Source organism: Coregonus lavaretus (assembly GCF_964263955.1).
Source record: "Coregonus lavaretus genome assembly, contig: HAP1_SCAFFOLD_47, whole genome shotgun sequence".
Lineage (NCBI taxonomy): Eukaryota > Metazoa > Chordata > Actinopteri > Salmoniformes > Salmonidae > Coregonus > Coregonus lavaretus.
In genome coordinates this window covers 1,503,294-1,522,485 of record NW_028161510.1, presented here as the reverse complement: position 1 = coordinate 1,522,485, position 19,192 = coordinate 1,503,294, and the positions used below count along the sequence as shown (strand labels likewise).

General features: G+C 43.9%; 2 protein-coding genes across 2 annotated transcripts; one reads left to right on the top strand and one right to left on the bottom strand.

Moving 5' to 3' along the window:
• Positions 1 to 4,109: 4,109 nt before the first annotated feature.
• LOC311120504 (uncharacterized protein) lies at positions 4,110 to 14,396 on the bottom strand (the record flags this gene model as incomplete). The annotated part of the gene is made up of 2 exons (XM_084195090.1): positions 4,110 to 6,724; positions 14,129 to 14,396. 2 exons carry the CDS (start codon positions 14,394 to 14,396, stop codon positions 4,110 to 4,112), a joined length of 2,883 nt encoding a protein of 960 aa, XP_084051216.1.
• A 1,059-nt stretch (positions 14,397 to 15,455) lies between these two features.
• LOC311120475 (vascular cell adhesion protein 1-like) lies at positions 15,456 to 18,865 on the top strand. Its single transcript, XM_084195059.1, has 5 exons — positions 15,456 to 15,602; positions 16,717 to 16,977; positions 17,093 to 17,437; positions 17,627 to 17,866; positions 18,028 to 18,865. The coding sequence occupies exons 1-5, from the start codon at positions 15,551 to 15,553 to the stop codon at positions 18,099 to 18,101; spliced, it is 972 nt and encodes a 323-aa protein (XP_084051185.1). The 5' UTR covers positions 15,456 to 15,550; the 3' UTR covers positions 18,102 to 18,865.
• The last annotated feature ends 327 nt before the right edge of the window (positions 18,866 to 19,192 follow it).

The window sequence follows — 19,192 nt, the reverse complement described above, 5'->3', positions numbered from 1 at the left end:
CTTTATTTGTACCACTATGCTCCATACTGGCCGAACCGCCGCCACACCGAGTAAAGTTTGATTGTTTATTTATCAACGATTGATCGCTAGCCACAGCTTTCAGCCTCTCCTTCACTTCTCTCCGAGCTCAGGGTCAGATCGCTCTGCTACCAACGCCCACCCACACTCTGTTGTACAACATCAATACCTTATCCAGTGCCTCATCAGTCCCCACCTCCCTCCTCCCTCTCTCTCCCCTTCAAACCCCTCCTCTCTCTCTCTCTCTCCTTCAAACCCCTCCTCCCTCCCCTTCAAAACCCTCCTCCCTCTCTCTCTCTCCCCTTCAAAACCCTCCTCCCTCTCTCTCCCTTTCAAACCCCTCCTCCCTCTCTCTCTCCCCTTCAAAACCCTCCTCCCTCTCTCTCTCTCCCCTTCAAAACCCTCCTCCCTCTCTCTCCCTTTCAAACCCCTCCTCCCTCTCTCTCTCCCCTTCAAAACCCTCCTCCCTCTCTCTCTCTCTCTCTCTCCCCTTCAAAACCCTCCTCCCTCTCTCTCTCTCCCCTTCAAAACCCTCCTCCCTCTCTCTCTCCCCTTCAAAACCCTCCTCCCTCTCTCTCTCCCCTTCAAAACCCTCCTCCCTCTCTCTCTCCCCTTCAAAACCCTCCTCCCTCTCTCTCCCTTTCAAACCCCTCCTCTCTCTCTCTCTCCCCTTCAAAACCCTCCTCCCTCTCTCTCCCCTTCAAAACCCTCCTCCCTCTCTCTCCCTTTCAAACCCCTCCTCCCTCTCCCCTTCAAAACCCTCCTCCCTCTATCTCCCTTTCAAACTCCTCCTCCTCTCTCTCCTTCAAACCCCTCCTCCCTCTCTCCCCTTCAAACTCCTCCTCCTCTCTCTCCTTCAAACCCCTCCTCCCTCCCTCTCTCTCCCCTTCAAACCCCTCCCTCTCTCTCTCCTTCAAACCCCTCCCCCTCTCTCTTTCTCTCTCCCCTTCAAACCCCCCCACCTCCTCCCTCTCTCTCTCTCTCCCCTTCAAACCCCTCCTCCCTCTCTCTCCCGCTCTCTTTTTCCTACTCCCTCCTTTATTTGTACCACTATGCTCCATACTGGCTTCTCTTTCCTACTCCCTCCTTTATTTGTACCACTATGCTCCATACTGGCTCTCTTTCCTACTCCCTCCTTTATTTGTACCACTATGCTCCATACTGGCCGAACCGCCACCACACCAAGTGAAGTTTGATTGTTTATTTATCAACGATTGATCGCTAGCCACAGCCTCCCTCCCTCTCTCTCGCTCTCTCGCTCTCTCCCCTTCAAACCCCTCCTCTCTCTCTCCCCTTCAAACCCCTCCTCTCTCTCCCCTTCAAACTCCTCCTCCCTCTCTCTCTCTCTCCCCCCTTCAAAACCCTCCTCCCTCTCCCTCTCTCTCCCCCCTTCAAAACCCTCCTCCCTCTCCCTCTCTCTCCCCTTCAAACCCCTCCTCCCTCTCTCTCTCTCTCCTTCAAACCCCTCCTCTCTCTCTCTCCCCTTCAAACCCCTCCTCCCTCTCTCTCAAATCCCTCCCTCTCTCTCCTTCAAACCCCTCCTCCCTCTCTCTCCCCCCTTCAAACACCTCCCCCCTCTCTCTTTCTCTCTCCCCTTCAAACCCATCCCCTCTCTCTCTCTCTCTCTCTTTCTCTCTCTCTCTGTCTCTCTCTCCCCTTCAAACCCCCCTCTCTATCTCCCCTTCAAACCCCCCCACCTCCTCCCTCTCTCTCTCTCTCCCCTTCAAACCCCTCCTCCCTCTCTCTCCCGCTCTCTTTTTCCTACTCCCTCCTTTATTTGTACCACTATGCTCCATACTGGCCGAACCGCCGCCACACCGAGTAAAGTTTGATTGTTTATTTATCAACGATTGATCGCTAGCCACAGCTTTCAGCCTCTCCTTCACTTCTCTCCGAGCTCAGGGTCAGATCGCTCTGCTACCAACGCCCACCGGAAAGAAGTCAGGCAACACAAATGCAAATATACTGAACAAAAATATAAACGCAACATGCAACAACTTCAACGATTTTACTGACATACAGTTCTTATGAGGAAATCAGTCAATTAAAATAAACTCATTAGGCCCTAATCGATGGATTTCACATGACTGGGAATACAGATATGCATCTGTTTCACAGATACCTTAAAATAAATGGGCCTCAGGATCTCATCACGGTATTTCTGTGCATTAAAATTGCCATCGATAAAATGTAATTGTGTTCGTTGACCGTAGCTTATGCCTGCCCATACCATAACCCCACCGCCACCATGGGGCACTCTGTTCACAACGTTGACATCAGCAAACCGCTCGCCCACACAACGCCATACGGTCTGCGGTTATGAGGCTGGTTGGACGTACTGCCAAATTCTCAAAAATGACATTGGTAGAGAAATTAACATTTAATTCTCTGGCAACAGCTCTGGTGGACATTCCTGCAATCAGCATGCCAATTGCACGATCCCTCAAAATTTGAGACATCTGTGGCATTGTGTTGTGACAAAATGACATTTTAGACTGGCCTTTTATTGTTCCCAGCACAAGCTGCACCTGTGTAATGATCATGCTGTTTAATATAATATAATATAATATAATATGCCATTTAGCAGACGCTTTTATCCAAAGCGACTTAGAGTCATGTGTGCATACATTTTTACGTATGGGTGGTCCCGGGGATCGAACCCACTACCCTGGCATTACAAGCGCCATGCTCTACCAATTGAGCTACAGAGGACCACATCAGCTTCTTGATATGACACACCTGTCAGGTGGATGGATTATCTTGGCAGAGGAGAAATGCTCACTAACAGGGATGTAAACAAATTTGTGCACAACATTTTAGAGAAATAAGCTTTTTGTGCGTATTGGAAAATTTCTGGGATCTTTTATTTCAGCTCATGAAACATGGGACCAAACTTTACATGTTGCGTTTATACTTTTGTTCAGTGTAGATTTTTCAACCAACACAAGACAGCTATCATTACAGTCTATTTCTATCTGCAGTTCAATTGGTAGAGCATGGCGCTTGTAATGCCAGGGTAGTGGGTTCGATCCCCGGGACCACCCATACGTAAAAATGTATGCACACATGACTGTAAGTCGCTTTGGATAAAAGTGTCTGCTAAATGGCTAATTTAATTTGAAATTAAATTTATAGCATCTGTTATCCTTATCATTTATTATCACCATGTTACTATACTGACATGTCATCGATGAAGACAATCTACCAACATAATACACTTTCAATGAAGAAGAGGCGTTACACAGACAGTTTGAACTGTTTGTATTTATAATTCAGTTGAAGGATAGTTGACACTATTTTACACGTTTACAAGCAGATCATGACATAACAATACACTCATATTGTTAACTTTGGATGTCAGTTAGAGGTCTTCACGGTCCGGGTGGACCAAATATACCCGAGATCCGGGCCCGTTCGGGTCTGAAATTCTAACTTGTCCCCCGGGTCAGGGTGGGTCCTGTTTGATTGTCATTGGATCTCAGGTCTATGTAACTACAGCTGATAGACCCGAATGGACCCGACCACGGCTCTGCATAGCCTATAGCATATTTATTTTACGCTAATAAGGTGAAACGATTGATTTATAGAAGGCCTAGCCACCATACACTGAACAAAAATACATAAAGACCTATTAGTTACCCAGAAGAGCAACTTGGCTGATAAACATTATTGTTTGGTAACTCGGAGCGGTCTAGACCCAGACTCGTTGTCCTCGGGTCCGGGGTCCAACTTTTTGGACCCGTGAAGACCTCTAATGACAATACAAACCAGCCCTTCTACGGAGTTTAATCATGTATAAAAAAAATATTCAAGCCTGAATTCTGTCATTCTGATTCTATGGACGTTATAACTGTAGTGTGTTGACTTTATAAATATTTATAACTGAATTCTGTTATACTGATTCTATGGACTTACTTTGTATTCAATAGAATACTCCATAGGGCTCAAGGTCTAAAGTAGTGCACTACAGAGGGAATAGGGTGCCATTTGGGACACTCAGCCCAAGTATTCAGCTCAAGGCATATATATATATATTATGCTACTGTTTTACATCTGAGACACAGCCCCAGCCTTCTCAGATGCAGTACTGCTCATTTAAACAGGAAGGCTCCAGGGCAGGTTTCATTTTGGACAAACCTATCGACGACCTTGTCGTGAAAGTCTGACCCAAGTCCTTGAATGAAGTCCTTCTCAACAGAGAGCACGGACAGTGCATTCAGTCTGCCGTTGTTCTGTTGCCAAGCGACCGCGGATCCTGAGGCGTTCCGAGAACACGGCAACGCCTGGATTCTTTTCAGAGTGGGGAACCTTCTATCAGACTCGGCGGTCTGCATGGGAGTGGTGATGACGATTTTGAGAAGAGAGACCGTCTCTGACAAAACATCCTGGAGGTTGTGCTCGCTGATTGTTTTCAATAAAGACAGCGCTGTTGTACCACTGTGGAGCTCCGTGTGTCGGTACAGAGAGGTCAGTTCACTTTTCAGCTTCCCAGTGTTACCCACCGGCCATAGCTTGGCAGCACACTGTAGGGCTGAGCACGGGAAACAATCTAAACCTACGAACTTAGAGAAGAGCGTGGGATTCACCAGTTTGGCCGCGATTAAATGGTCACTACTTTGAGAAAACCTGTGACGCACATGTGTGATGACGATGTCACATGCCTTCCTCATGACCGCTGCAGTCGTCTTTGTGTCCCTCTTGTCGTTGTCAGAGGCGGGGCCTACTACGTGTGCTGTGGCCAGGGCCTCAGCTCTCCCCTGTTGGTCTTGAACGTACTTCTTGAAACTGTCGACTGCCTGTTCGATGTCCGCCGCGACAATGTCCCTTTTGTGTATGTTGACAGTGAGAACATCCACCTGTTGCATGACCAGATAGAATAATTCCAGCAGTTGTAGGAACGTGGTGTCCCTGAGTTTGGCTGACAGGCCGTAAGCCTCTCTGATAGAGTCCTGGTCCCACACCGGCTGTGTTCTAATATCCTCCACACACTTCTGAAGAGCAACGCGATTCTCCCAAACCACACTGACCGTTTCCCGCTCACAATTCCACCCTGCGGCCATAGCTCTCTTAGGGCAATCCTTGAAGAAGGTCTCGAACGAAGACAAATCCGCAAAAAACACTTTGAGTTGGGTCGCTGTCGCCGAGCAGATCTGCTGGAGTGTGACACGGAGCGGGTGAGCGTAGCAGTGCACAAAGTTAGCATTGGGATAGGTGTGTTTCAGGTGAGTTTCCAAGTCGCGCACGTCAGCCCCGTCCACTGCTGCCGCCGCGACCCCGTCGTACGTCTGAGCAATCAGCTTGTGCTCCAGTTTCAGTGGCTCCAGCGAGTCCTTGACTGCGTCGGTGAGACCGGCGGCCGTTCTATCCTTCAGGTCCACAAACTCCCAAAACCTCTCGGTGACGGTATTGTCTGGAAGCATGTACCGTAGCACGACAGAGACCCGTCGTGGCGTACAGGAGTAGTTTGTTGCCCCTAGACGCTGATCTTCGGCCAGTTTGGCATTTTCCCCACTAATGGTTAAGGTCGGGATTGGGGGAGGGGACGCTGATCCTAGATCTGTACCTAGGGGTAAGGTCAACCTGGAGGAGACCTCCCCTGTCCACGGCGTGCCGTCCACCTGCACCGCTACGAAGCTAGAAGCCCACACCTCCTTGGCAATCGCCTCTCTGTACACATCGTGCATACAGTTAAACAGTGTGTTTTGTACATAACCTCTTGGGTGCTTAAAGAAGCCGTGAGCGTCGTAATGCCTCTGGAGCCTCGAGTCTCCCTCGCACATCGTCTCAAAGATGCACTTAAACATGGATGTGTTCAGGGAGTCCGACTCAACCCGGCCGCTCCGCCACGTCGCAGCCATGTGTCTCCCACACAGTGTGTAGCATTTGATCATTCTACCCAGCACGTACCTGTTGTCCTCTGTCTGCCTGTTGTGTATCTCCATGGAGCTTGGGTTTACGCTGACCAGCTGACCAGCGGTGTTAGTCTTCCCTAGAAGTCCCAGTTTCATGCTGCTTTCCAGATGAGCACTACAACTCTCGTGTTTGAAAATCCTTTCGGAGAGGTGCTTCAGGTCCTTGAAACCCACCGTTGACCAAGCGCCCTCCTTGCCGAATAAAAGGCAAGGGAAGCAGTAAAGCGCTTTTTTGGAGACGCTGGACGTCAGCCACGGTTTCTTATCGAACCACGAGGGGTTGAACGCACGGTTCGTGTCCTTTCCCTTTCTCCGGTGTTTGGGAAGTGCTGTTATTTCTACATCGGGTGGCTGGTGGGGACCGAGACGCTTTATCTGGAGTTTCTCCTTCTGCGACAAAGTGTAACGGTTAGCAAGGAGAAAGTCCACATGGTTACTGATTGCTGTTGGGTTTCTGGCCTGGTTCAAGCTCTCATCACATGTATCTTTATGTTTACTAGGATCCCCATTAGCTGACACGATGATGAAAGCTAATTGTGGGAGGATTGGTGGGAGGATTGGTGGGAGGATTGGTGAGAAGGAGCTGGAAGTCTTTTTCCGTTTGGGAGGACAAGTCACACCATGGCTGCACGCCTTACAAGTGTGCCTTCTCAACTCCTCTGGCTCATAGAAACTAGTGAAGCAGTCCATGCAATGGTGATGTTTCCGTCTTGAGTTCCTCTCTCTGTGTTGTTCTTGGTTTCCTGGTGATGTGGAACTGGGCTCGCTGAGTGAGCCGGAGTTGGAGCTCTCGCCTGTGGGAATATATGAACAGATTTGGGATTAGAATCAGAAAAGTAAAAAAATAAAAATACATTGATTATTTAGATTTCAGGTGTGATAAAACACCAATTAACACAAAGGCATCTCCCCAATTAAATTACAGCACCTATCAGAATGTATGAGGTTAAAGTGGAAGTTGACCTAAAATCCCCAATTTCCCAAGTGATTCCATACATTGAAACTAGTTAGGTGGAGTTTGCCTTCTCCCCCTCTCTCTCCCTGCAGTCTAGAACTGGAAAGCTGCTAAAAGGGTCAAGTGACCCGTGACGTGTCTTTCTGTACTGCTAACTCTGCTCTGTTGTCAGTCAAAGAGCAATTGTGTAATCTGCGAATTGTGGACAGATTATTTTATTTATTGAAAGCGTACTGCCAAAATCAGCTATTTTTATCAAAATTGCTATCGGTTTTGAGTCAGGGAATGTGTACTTTCCCACCTAAAACGATTGCGATTATTTTATGTGTCCGACTGCAACAACAGCGGAGATCGGTAACAACTGTGCATGTGCGCTCTCGTGGGGCAAACTCTGTGACCAGTGGAGGCTGGTGGGAGGAGCTATAGGAGGACGGGCTCATTGTAATGGCTGGAATGGAATAAATGGAACTGAGTCAAACGTGTGGTTTCCAACCATTACACGCTGTCATACACGTCGATCCAGAACATCCCAAACATGCTCAATGAGTATGCAGGCCATGGAAGAACTGGGACATTTTCAGCTTCAAGGAATTGTGTACAGATCCTTGCGACATGAGGCCCTTTATTATCGTGCTGAAACATGGAGGTGATGGCGGCAGATGAATGGCTCAACAATGGGCCTCAGGATCTCGTCACGGTATCTATGTGCATTCAAATTGCAGTCGATAAAATGCCATTGTGTTTGTTGTCCGTAGCTTATGCCTGCCCGTACCATAACCCCACTGCCACCATGGGGCACTCCGTTCACAACGTTGACATCAGCAAACCGCTCTCCCACACAACGCCATACACGTGGTCTGCGATTGTGAGGCCGGATGGACGTACTGCCAAATTTTCTAAAACAACATTCAATTATCTGGCAACAGCTCTGGTGGACATTCCTGTGGCATTGTGTTGTGGCAAAACGGCACATTTTAGAGGGCAGCACAATGTTGCCTTTTATCCATACAGTTAACCACATCATTTATAACTAGGGATGCAGCAGAGGTAATGCTAAAAGTCTTAAACCCGAATGATGTACAGTACCAGTCAAAAGTCTGGACACACCTACACATTCAAGGGTTTTTCTTTATTTTTGCTATTTTCTACATTGTAGAATAATAGTGAAGACATCAAAACTATTAAATAACACATATGGAATCATGTAGTAACCAAAAAAAGTGATAAACAAAACAAAATATATTTTATATTTTAGATTCTTCAAAGTGAGCCACCTTTTGGCTTGATGACAGCTTTGCACAGTCTTGGCATTCTCTCAACCAGCTTCATGAGGAATGCTTTTCCAACAGTATTGAAGGAGTTCCCACATATGCTGAGCACTTGTTGGCTGCTTTTCCTTCACTCTGCGGTCCAACTCATCCCAAACCATCTCAATTGGGTTGAGGTCGGGTGATTGTGGAGGCCAGGTAATCTGATGCAGCACTCCATCACTCTCCTTCTTGGTCAAATAGCCCTTACACAGCCTGGAGGTGTTTTGGGTCATTGTCCTGTTGAAAAACAAATTATAGTCCCACTAAGCGCAAACCAGATGGGATGGCGTATCGCTGCAGAATGCTGTGGTAGCCATGCTGGTTAAGTGTGCCTTAAGTAAATCACAGACAGTGTCACCAGCAAAGCACCCCCACACCATCACACCTCCTTCTCCATGCTTCACAGTGGGAACCACACATGCGGAGATCATCTGTTCACCTACTCTGCGTCTCACAAAGACACAGCGGTTGGAACCAAAAATCTCACATTTGGACTCATCAGACTAATGGACAGATTTCCACCGGTCTAATGTCCATTGCTCGTGTTTCTTGGCCCAAGCAAGTCTCTTCTTCTTATGGTGTCCTTTAGTAGTGGTTTCTTTGCAGCAATTCGACCATGAAGGCCTGATTCACACAGTCTCCTCTGAACAGTTGATGTTGAGATGTGTCTGTTACTTGAACTCTGTGAAGCATTTATTTGGGCAATTTCTGAGGCTGGTAACTCTGGGTCTTCCTTTCCTGTGGCGGTCCTCATGAGAGCCAGTTTCATCATAGCGCTTGATGGTTTTTGCGACTGCACTTGAACAAACTTTTCAAATTTCTTGACATTTTCCAGATTGACTGACCTTCATGTCTTAAAGTAATGATGGACTGTCGTTTCTCTTTACTTATTTGAGCTGTTCTTGCCATAATATGGACTTCGTCTTTTACCAAATATGGCTATATTCTGTATACCCCCCTACCTTGTCACAACACAACTGATTGGCTCAAACGCATTAAGAAGGAAATAAATTCCACAAATTAACTTTTTACAAGGCACACCTGTTAATTGAAATGCATTCCAGGTGACTACCTCATGAAGCTGGTTGAGAGAATGCCAACAGTGTGCAAAGCTGTTATCAAGGCAAAGGGTGGCTACTTTGAAGAATCTCAAATATAAAATATATTTGGATTTGTTTAACACTTTTTGGTTACTACATGATTCCATATGTGTTATTTCATAGTTTTGATGTCTTCACTATTATTCTACAATATAGAAAATAGTAAAAATAAAGAAAAACCCAGGAATGAGTAGTTGTGTCCAAACTTTTGACTGGTACTGTACATTTAGAATAGATTTCAAAGATAAGAAATTAATCAAGGATTCTAATATTTTAGCTAGGCTAGAAATTATTTAGGTCATAAGGGTCATCACCTTGGTGAAGGGGGAGTACATGGGCCGCTTTCCAAACCTTAGGTACCAGATATAATCGTCAGGTTAAAAATATGGGTTAATGATTCAGCAATCAGGGGGTTAGAGAACTGCAGCAAAAATGGATGAAGCATATCAGCCCCAGTGAGCATCTAGCACATCACAGGGAGTAAATTGTTGAAATAAAAACAAAGATTCACTAGAAATAGTCCCCTGTAGCTCAGTTGGTAGAGCATGGCGTTTGCAACGCCAGGGTTGTGGGTTCGTTTCCCACGGGGGGCCAGTATGAAAATGCATGCACTCATTTTCATACTGGCTCTGGATAAGAGCGTCTGCTAAATGACTAAAACAAATTTTTACATTGACAGGTTAACCATCGAGTCAGCTATAGGCTGGCAGAGGGAAGAGCAGTCGATTGACTGACCAGGGTCGATTAAACCACCGTTTCTCTCAAATAAAAAGCCTGCCGAGATAAAATGATGATTAAAAGCATCCCTTATCCTCCTTATTCTCCTGTTATGATGTCAGTCAGACAGAACTTGCATAGGCAGGGAAGAAGAGGAATTTGTAGGCTTCAGTGCATTTACTGTTTTCCAACATTTACAAGGATCACCAGCAGAGTCAGAGCTTAAAAAGTAGCTTGATTTAACTTTCTTAAATCGAGATAGTAAATCTGTTTCTCAGTTGTCTGAAAGATTGGCAGTCCGCTACAGAGTCTGTTTTCCTCACTATGGCTAATATTACCACTTAACCTTGATTAAACAGAATATTCTCATTTAAGTATATGGTTTAAATGGAATAGTAACTGAAGTGTTTCATTGTTTTCTCAGCTTATCATTTCCTTAAAACTGGTGAAACGGATGACATTTTGGACATTTTGCACAGGACCAATCTTTCCTCTGTTTTGGAGTTATTGCGTTTCCTCCCCGGTCCCTAAACAAAACAGACAACTTTACCGGTGTTGACTAGATTACTAATGCATTCATTCTATCAATGTAAGACATTATGCTGCTGAGCACTAGTTTATTTAGTCTTCTGGGGCAACAAGTTATGACAGAAGAGAAGCTGCATGTATCTAACTATAGTTGACAAACAAATGGCCTACCAAATGTCAGAAATTATAACATGGCCTACCAAATATCGGAAATTATAATATGGCCTACCAAATGTCAGAAATTATAATATGGCCTACCAAATATCGGAAATTATAATATGGCCTACCAAATATCGGAAATTATAATATGGCCTACCAAATATCAGAAATTATAATATGGCCTACCAAATATCGGAAATTATAATATGGCCTACCAAATATCGGAAATTATAATATGGCCTACCAAATATCGGAAATTATAATATGGCCTACCAAATATCGGAAATTATAATATGGCCTACCAAATGTCAGAAATTATAATATGGCCTACCAAATATCGGAAATTATAATATGGCCTACCAAATATCGGAAATTATAATATGGCCTACCAAATGTCAGAAATTATAATATGGCCTACCAAATGTCAGAAATTATAATATGGCCTACCAAATGTCGGAAATTATAATATGGCCTACCAAATGTCAGAAATTATAATATGGCCTACCAAATGTCAGAAATTATAATATGGCCTACCAAATGTCGGAAATTATAATATGGCCTACCAAATGTCGGAAATTATAATATGGCCTACCAAATGTCGGAAATTATAAGCAGAAACGTGTCTAAATTAGGGGTGAAAGTAGCCAGTAGTAAATTATAGTAAATTAATTATGATAGGCTAAATTATTAGGGAATTATTATGGTGGATCTAACTGCGAAGGTAACCTACTTTTTTTTGAAGTGATTTGTTTGAAAATCAGATGAAAACAGCATCACACAACACCCATGATATGTGAAACAGCCTGCGCAGAACATAACTACAGTAAACAGAATAAGATGTTTACATGCCACAGTATCCCGTCTTAGATCAGCGTATCCCAGGCATTTTATCTGGGTTTCTCATAACAGTGATGGAAGCTTTTTCAGGTTATTGTAAACGGGATATGATGTTTATATGCGTCAACTCAAAAAACAGAATACTTGAGTATCACGAATAATAAACGGGATATGGGTGTGCATGTTAACGTGGTCAGTGGCTAAATCAGAGTAAGAACATGTCATGAAAAAATCCCTTGAGAAAACGTTTTAAAATGCATCTTCTTTAATTAAACGAGGATTAGTATTTTGCCGTTTGGTATCTCTAATACATACAATGGGACAATGACCACTGAGATCATATGCAAATACTCCACTAGACAAATATTTATGGATGTTATTAGTAAGAATTGTATAAATCAATGAGGAGTTAACAGGGTTTTTCACATTTAGGATAAATTGAGTCAGATTAAAATCAATGCATATACTCTTTAACCCCCTAGAGTCGATGTCCGTGTCCCTGTGAAAATGTTCTTTGCATAATACAAAAATTCCCCATCAAAATCCATCTCTTTAAGATAGAGATAGTGTTTTGTTTTTTTGCGTTTTTGTGCTGCTGCCATGTTGTGTTGCTACCATGCTGTGTTGTCATGTGTTGCTGCCATGCATGGGTCCTCAGATCCTCAAAAGGTTCTCAATCCACTGCATCCGACACAAAGCTTTCTTAGTGTCCAACAAGCTTTCTCTGCCCTTAACCTTGTTCTGAACATCACCAATACAACGGTCAAGTTGTTTGGTAAGAAGAATGCCCCTCTCCCCACCGGTGTGATTACTACCTCCTGAAGGTTTAGAGCTTGAGGTAGTCACCTCATACAAGTACTTGGGAGTATGGCTAGACGGTCCTTCTCTCAGCACATATCAAAGCTGCAGGCTAAGGTTAAATCTAGACTTGGTTTCCTCTATCGTAATCGCTCCTCTTTCACCCCAGCTGCCAAACTAACCCTGATTCAGATGACCATCCTACCCATGCTAAATTACGGAGATGTCATTTATAGATTGGCAGGTTCTTTACCATTCGGCCATCAGATTTGCCACCAATGCTCCTTATAGGACACATCACTGCAGTCTTCTACTCTCTGTTTATTATCTATGCATAGTCACTTTAATATCTCTACCTACATGTACTTATTACCTCAATTACCTCGACTAACCGGTGCCCCCGGACATTGACTCTGTGCCGGTACCCCCTGTATATAGCCTCGCTATTGTTATTTTACTATTGTTATTTTACTATTGCTATTTTAGTTATTTTACTGCTCTTTAATTATTTGTGCCTTTTTTCTTTTTTGGGTTATTTTTTCTTAAAACGTCATTGTTGGTTAAGGGCTTGTAAGCATTTTATTGTAAGTATTCGGCGCATGTGACAAATACAATTTGATTTGTTGTCTTAGTCTTAGTTCTCTCTTTATGTAGTGTTGTGGTGTCTCTTGTCGTGATGTGTGTTTTGTCCTATATTTTTCTTTTTAATCCCAGCCCCCGTAGGATGCCTTTTGGTAAGACGTCATTGTAAATAAGAATTTATTTTTAACTTACTTGCCTAGTTAAATAAAGGTTAAATAAATAAATAAAAATCCGCCAATGGCGGCCTTCTGCATCTGCGGTGGAAGGTGGCCGAGCTACAGCGGTGTTTGTCAGACCACAAGACATCCCTGAAAATCAGTCTTTCTTACGAAAACGTTGGAACGGTTTGGCCTGCAAATTAATATGACCACAATGGAAAGATGAGACTCTCACGAACACGATAGTGTTCTCCCACAAGCATCATCTCCCACGATCTGCCAACTTCTGTCTGTAGCGTCCCAACAGCTTGGCCTAGACACTTGTTTTGCTCTAGGATGCCCACAAGCCTCATGAAGGTAGCCCGGTACAAGTTAAAACAACTAATGGAAGTATATATGGAAGTAGTTTAGTGCAAAAAATATAGGTACATGTATAAATCTGTTATCCTATGCGTTATATTTAGCCCCATGGCCATAATTTGTTTTATTACAGATTATAAACATTGGTGTCCCTCCAGTGGTTTTCTTCGTCACTCGCGAGTATTTCATTGTCAGACATGTTTGTAGGTAGTTGTTTACTTTGAATAACTACGGTCTATACAGTTTTTTTTTTTTTACGCATCTGTGATAAGGGGACCTTACGTGCAGTTCTTACGTAAATTACCTAGTTCTGCTGCTGTTGCAGTCACCCACATAAAATTATATAAAATAATCACAATTGTTTTAGGTGGAAAAGTTCACATTTCCTCTGACTCAAAACCGATAGCACTTTTATTAAAATAGCTCATTCGTCCGTACGCTTTCAAGAAAACAAAGAATTTGTCTGCAATTGACAGATTTCTCAATCGCTCTTTGACTGACAAAGGAGCAGAGCTAACAGTGCACATACACTTCATGAGTCATGTGACCCTTTTAGCAGCGTTCCAGTTCTAGATTGCAGGGAGACAAGGCAAACTCCACCTAACTAGATTCAATGTATGGAATTACTTGGGAAATGTTTGATTTTAGGTCAACTTGATTGTTTTGACATTGACGTCTCTCCATTACAACCTACCTGGATCAGCATTTCTCTCCTCTTCTACTTGGACCTCTCTCTTCTCCCCCTCTTCTACTTGGACCTCTCTCTTCTCCCCCTCTTCTTCTTCTTTGATTTCTCTCTTCTCCTTTTCTTCTTTAACTTCTCCCTTGTCCTCCTCCTTTTTGACAATCCCACTGAGTTCCAGTGTCTGACAGCAGTCCTCCAGCTTCACTGACACAGTCTCTGGACCAGGCTGTGAGCTTCTCTGGACGGGAACGCCACAGCCAGAACTCGGTTCAGACATGGTGGGCTAGAGGTGAGTCAGTAGAACCAGAGGCGGTATAAAGGTGATTTTCACAAACAGAAAGAGGTTATACCAAATTTGGAAAGGGATACAATGCAAACGTGTGTACACTGACGTGGTAGTAAACATAGCCATTTACATTTCAGTCATTTAGCAGACGCTCTTATCCAGAGCGATTTATGAGTGTATACATTTTCGTAATTTTTCGTAGCCACCAACAATAGCTAAATACTACATTATGGACAAAACAAAGTGTTAACTAGCTAGAAAGCTACCTACCTATTTAGCGGCCGTCACTTTCCAACCCATGACAATGGCTAGTGTAACGTTGATGTTAGCTAGCTTGCAAGCTAGGATAACAACATGAGCTGTAAAAGACTCAAGAGATTGGCTGAAACATGCGTTAGTTAAACGACTCATTAAAGTTCGAAATAAAAATGTAAAAACATTTAAAAGAACTTCCTAGCTACCTGAAATAATTGTTCTTCAATTGTTTGTTTGGATGAGAATATCGATGGAGAACTATTTGACGCCAGCTAGCAATAACTTCCGGGTCACGTAATTTGGGGGAAATCCTTCAAAATAAGAGTCCTGTCCTTTAAACCTTGTAAATGGATTAGGAAAGCGAAATAAACGATTGGAAATGCTATCGTATACTGGTTATCAAACATGTATTTCTGCATTTCTGATCAGCAATGTGTTTTATGTGTGTCACCTTCTCCTATTATTTTGGAATCGCCTACTATTCAACTCATTAGCAGACATAGTATCTGTTACTTTAGTGTGTGTGTGTGTGTGTCCTGTAAATGGTGTGTGTACTGCTCACATACTCCACATTGTGTTTAGAGAGACTAGCCCTAAAGACTAGCACTCTCTCCTCCCTTCCTTCCTCTCACAGGTTGCGTCCTAAATGGTACCCTACTCCCTAAGTAGTGCACTTTTTAGGGAATAGGGTGCCGTTTGGAACGTACACTTAGTCAGAACAGTAGGAACACCCAGGGTGGTCAGAGGACAAACCCAAAGACTAAAGAAAAGGGACAATGAGCTGAACACGCACACACACACAGCGGAGGTGATCTCCGTCTCAGTTACTAAGAGAACTCTGAGGAGAGCATGTGCAGCTACTGATCTCTCAGTGAAGTGACAGACGCAGCATGTACACACACACTCTTCTTCTCCTCCTCCTCCTCCCCCTTCTGAAGCCAGGTGAGTGTGTGTGTGTGTGTGTGTGTGTGTGTGTGTGTGTGTGTGTGTGTGTGTGTGTGTGTGTGTGTGTGTGTGTGTGTGTGTGAGTGAGTGAGAGAGGGAGAGAAAATGAATGCGAGGGAGAGAGGTGTGATACAGAGGTAGATCATAAAATAGATTTAGTATTTAGAACGGTGACAATTAGATCACCAGGAAACAATTGTTTAAAAAAAGAACGTATATTGTACCTCTTGTATTTTTTTAATTTATATTTTCTATTATTAGCTGTATTATTAGTATTATTATCACTGCATTGATGGGAAGGAGCTCTCAAGGTAAGACTTTCACTGTTCTGTTTTACAGCTGTTGTATCCTTTGCACGTGGCAAATAAACTGAAACTTGATTTCAGATTTCTAATGTCACGTATGTTAGGATTAGATTACACTAAGATTGAGGTTGAGACAGATAGAGCCATAGAGACGGGCGGTTGAACAAACACACACACACACACACACACATACACACACACACACAGCACTATCATGACTGTACATGTATCGTCTATGTCAGTGAAGGTAAATGAGATCATAATATCCAGGAGGACCACCTAGTTCCACTGAACAATGTTCATAGAGAGGAGGGAGGAGATTGGCTGAAAAACGGTCACAGAGAGGTGATTGGCTAGGTCAGGGACTCCTTCCTTCCTGTCGGGAACTCCTTTCCTCTCCTTATTTTTGAAAAGTAAGTGTGTGTGTGTGTGTGTGTGTGTGTGTGTGTGTACGTGCGCTGTTGCTGTGTTTGGATGTTGGCGTCATCAGCATTCTCTGTCAATGACAAAGATGAGGTCACTTCCATTTCCTCCTGTCTCACCAGCACCCTCCTCCCCACCTCTCCACCTTCTCCCTCTCTCTCGCTCTCTCTCTAAAAGTGTGTAGTTGTGCTTCTGTACCGGAGGTGAGTCAGACTTATGCTGTTTTGATGAGGCAGCCCTGACTTCAAAATCAGTGTCACCCTCGGACCAAGACAGAGTTTCCTATTGGCCTAATTGTTAAGACGTTGATTTCCTGACACTTCCAGGCTCTCCCCTCACATACATATATATTTATCCTCCCCCCTGTCCGTCTCTCTCTCCAGGAGTGTGTGAGTCCTGTTCCCTGGTGGTCAGTCCTGCTGGGTTGGTGGTGAAGTATGGAGCCCCTGCTTCGGCCAACTGCACCTCAGATACGGTCACCTCTATGGGCTGGGAGGCGAGCCAGGGAAAAGACTTCAGCATGGGGGTGAAAGAGCGGACTTGGCGAGTAGACAGCCTGACTGACTGGAAAATAAAGCCTCAGTGCTATGAGATCTCTGAGGTGGGAGGCCAGTGTGCCAGAGCGCTGGACGTTACTATGTACAGTGAGTAACTTCCCTCTTACGTTTGCTCTCTGACTCTCTTGTGTCTCCCAGTATCTTTAGTCTGTGCAGACCCACTCTGTTCATTTCAATGGTGTGTGTTTCCATTCCTCCACAGAGCTTCCAGATAGAGTATACATCAGATATTTAAGCCACTCTGATCCGATGGTTGAGGGGCATCAGTACTCTCTGCATTGTGTTGTCCAGAACATCGCTCCTATTAAGCACCTCACTGTGACCTTCTACAAAGTCTCTACCAGTGGTGAACAGACAGTGTTATACACACAACAACTAAACAATGACATTAGGGAACCAGTGAATGAGAGCTTTTCCCTGCAGTTCTCCCCCACTAGTGTTGATGGTGGGGCCCAGTTGTGTTGTTCAGCCATGTTGGATCTGGGACCAGAGGGACCCCAACCTCCTCCTGTAATGGAATCAGAATGCCTCAACACCACTGTGCACTGTGAGTCCATCTGGTGATTTTTGTGACTTGATTGGTCATGTCTATCTGTACAGATCAGTATTGTGGTTATGATGGTTGTAAAGATGGGGATGTAATTATGAGGTCATGATGATGATGAAAATATGATGGTTGTTTCACTGAGATTTCATATCCTTTCTCTCACCCCCCCCCCCCCCCCCCCCCCCCCAGTCGCTCCTGAGTTCTCCTGTTCTGCCAAGCAGCAGGTGGGAGAGGGGGAGGGGCTAACTTGTGATGTCAGAGGCAATCCCCTCCCATCGGTCACATGGCTGAGAGACGGACAGGTGCTGACCCCACCCACACACCTGAGAAGAGAGGATGCTGGGAATTACACCCTCATTGCTTTGAACCGTATCGGAAAAGCCAATCACACAGTGGAGGTGGAGGTCCTACCTGGCCCTGCTGCTAGAGGTGTGTGTGTGTGTGTGTGTGTGTGTGTGTGTGTGTGGGTGTGTGTGTGTGTGTGTGTGTGTGGTGTGTGTGTGTGTGTGTGTGTGTGTGAGAGAGAGAGAAACAGAGAGAGAAAGAAACTGCTTTTTAAGGTGTTGTTCAACGTCTGTTTCCCTCCACAGGAGCTTCCTGTCAGGCTGCTGGGAGTGCCGCGGTGGCCGTGCTGCTCCTCCAGCTCATTCGTTGGCTATATTGATTATTTTATTGATTTATTGATTGATGGAACGGTTGAGTTACTAATTGACCAATCAGGACACCGATCTCTGTGCTGGAGCTTTTGTGATTTGACAGTGATCTGTGAGGGCAGTCTTCAATAGATCTGGAATCAGATCTGAGTTAGTAGAAAACCCTTTTTGCCTAAACGTGAAATGAGCTGTTGAAATGTGTTGTTTTGAAGTAGTGCTATTGAACATGTGTATAATCAGAGTGTTGGTACACAGAGGGAGACGCCCTCTTCAGTGTCCAGCTACAGATACGCCATTATCCTCATTGCACAGTGTATTCAATGTCTTTTTTTTACTAATACATTTCATTAGTTTATTAAACTCACAAACTACACTACTGGTCAAAAGTTTTAGAACACCTATTCATTCAAGGGTTATTCTTTATTTTTTACTATTTTCTACATTGTAGAATAATAGTGAAGACATCAAAACGATGAAATAACACATTGAATCATGTAGTAACCAAAAAAGTGTTAAACAAATCAAAATATATTTTATATTTGAGATTCTTCAAATAGCCACCCTTTGCATTGATGACAGCTTTGCACGCTGTCAAACTTTTGACCGGTAGTGTATATAAATGTTTATTACAAAACCTAACCCTAAATGTTTATTACTTATAAACTGTATAAATGTTTAGTCCTAATCCTCTCTAGCAACAGAACTGCCATTCTCCTCATTCCAATGTGTTGTCAATTTCTTTCGTGACTCATAAAAGTTGATCCACAAACGGTCATCTGTTGAAAATAACATTTGTTATCAGGTTGAATGATGATGATGATGAGTGTGTGTGTAGATGTGTTTGTGGGGCACCCACGGTAGATGACGTAGTCAAATCAAATCAAATTGTTTTTGTCACATGTGCCGAATAACAACCGGTGTAGACCTTACAGTTTATTGCTTACTTACAAGCCCTTAACCAACAATACAGTTTTCAGAAAGAATACCAAAAAAAAATCACACAAAAAAATACTATATAAAATAATACAAAATAAAAGTAACAAATAATTAAAGAGCAGCAGTAAAAATAACAGTAGTGAGGCTATATATAGGGGGTACCGGT

Bases quoted from the DNA above. Each gene is read 5' to 3' on its own strand.
- LOC311120475 (XM_084195059.1), top strand. From the start codon at position 15,551: ATGTACACACACACTCTTCTTCTCCTCCTCCTCCTCCCCCTTCTGAAG. The intron at 16,978-17,092 runs GTGAGTAACTTC...ATTCCTCCACAG, and splicing joins GCTGGACGTTACTATGTACA to AGCTTCCAGATAGAGTATAC. The intron at 17,867-18,027 runs GTGTGTGTGTGT...TTCCCTCCACAG, and splicing joins ACCTGGCCCTGCTGCTAGAG to GAGCTTCCTGTCAGGCTGCT.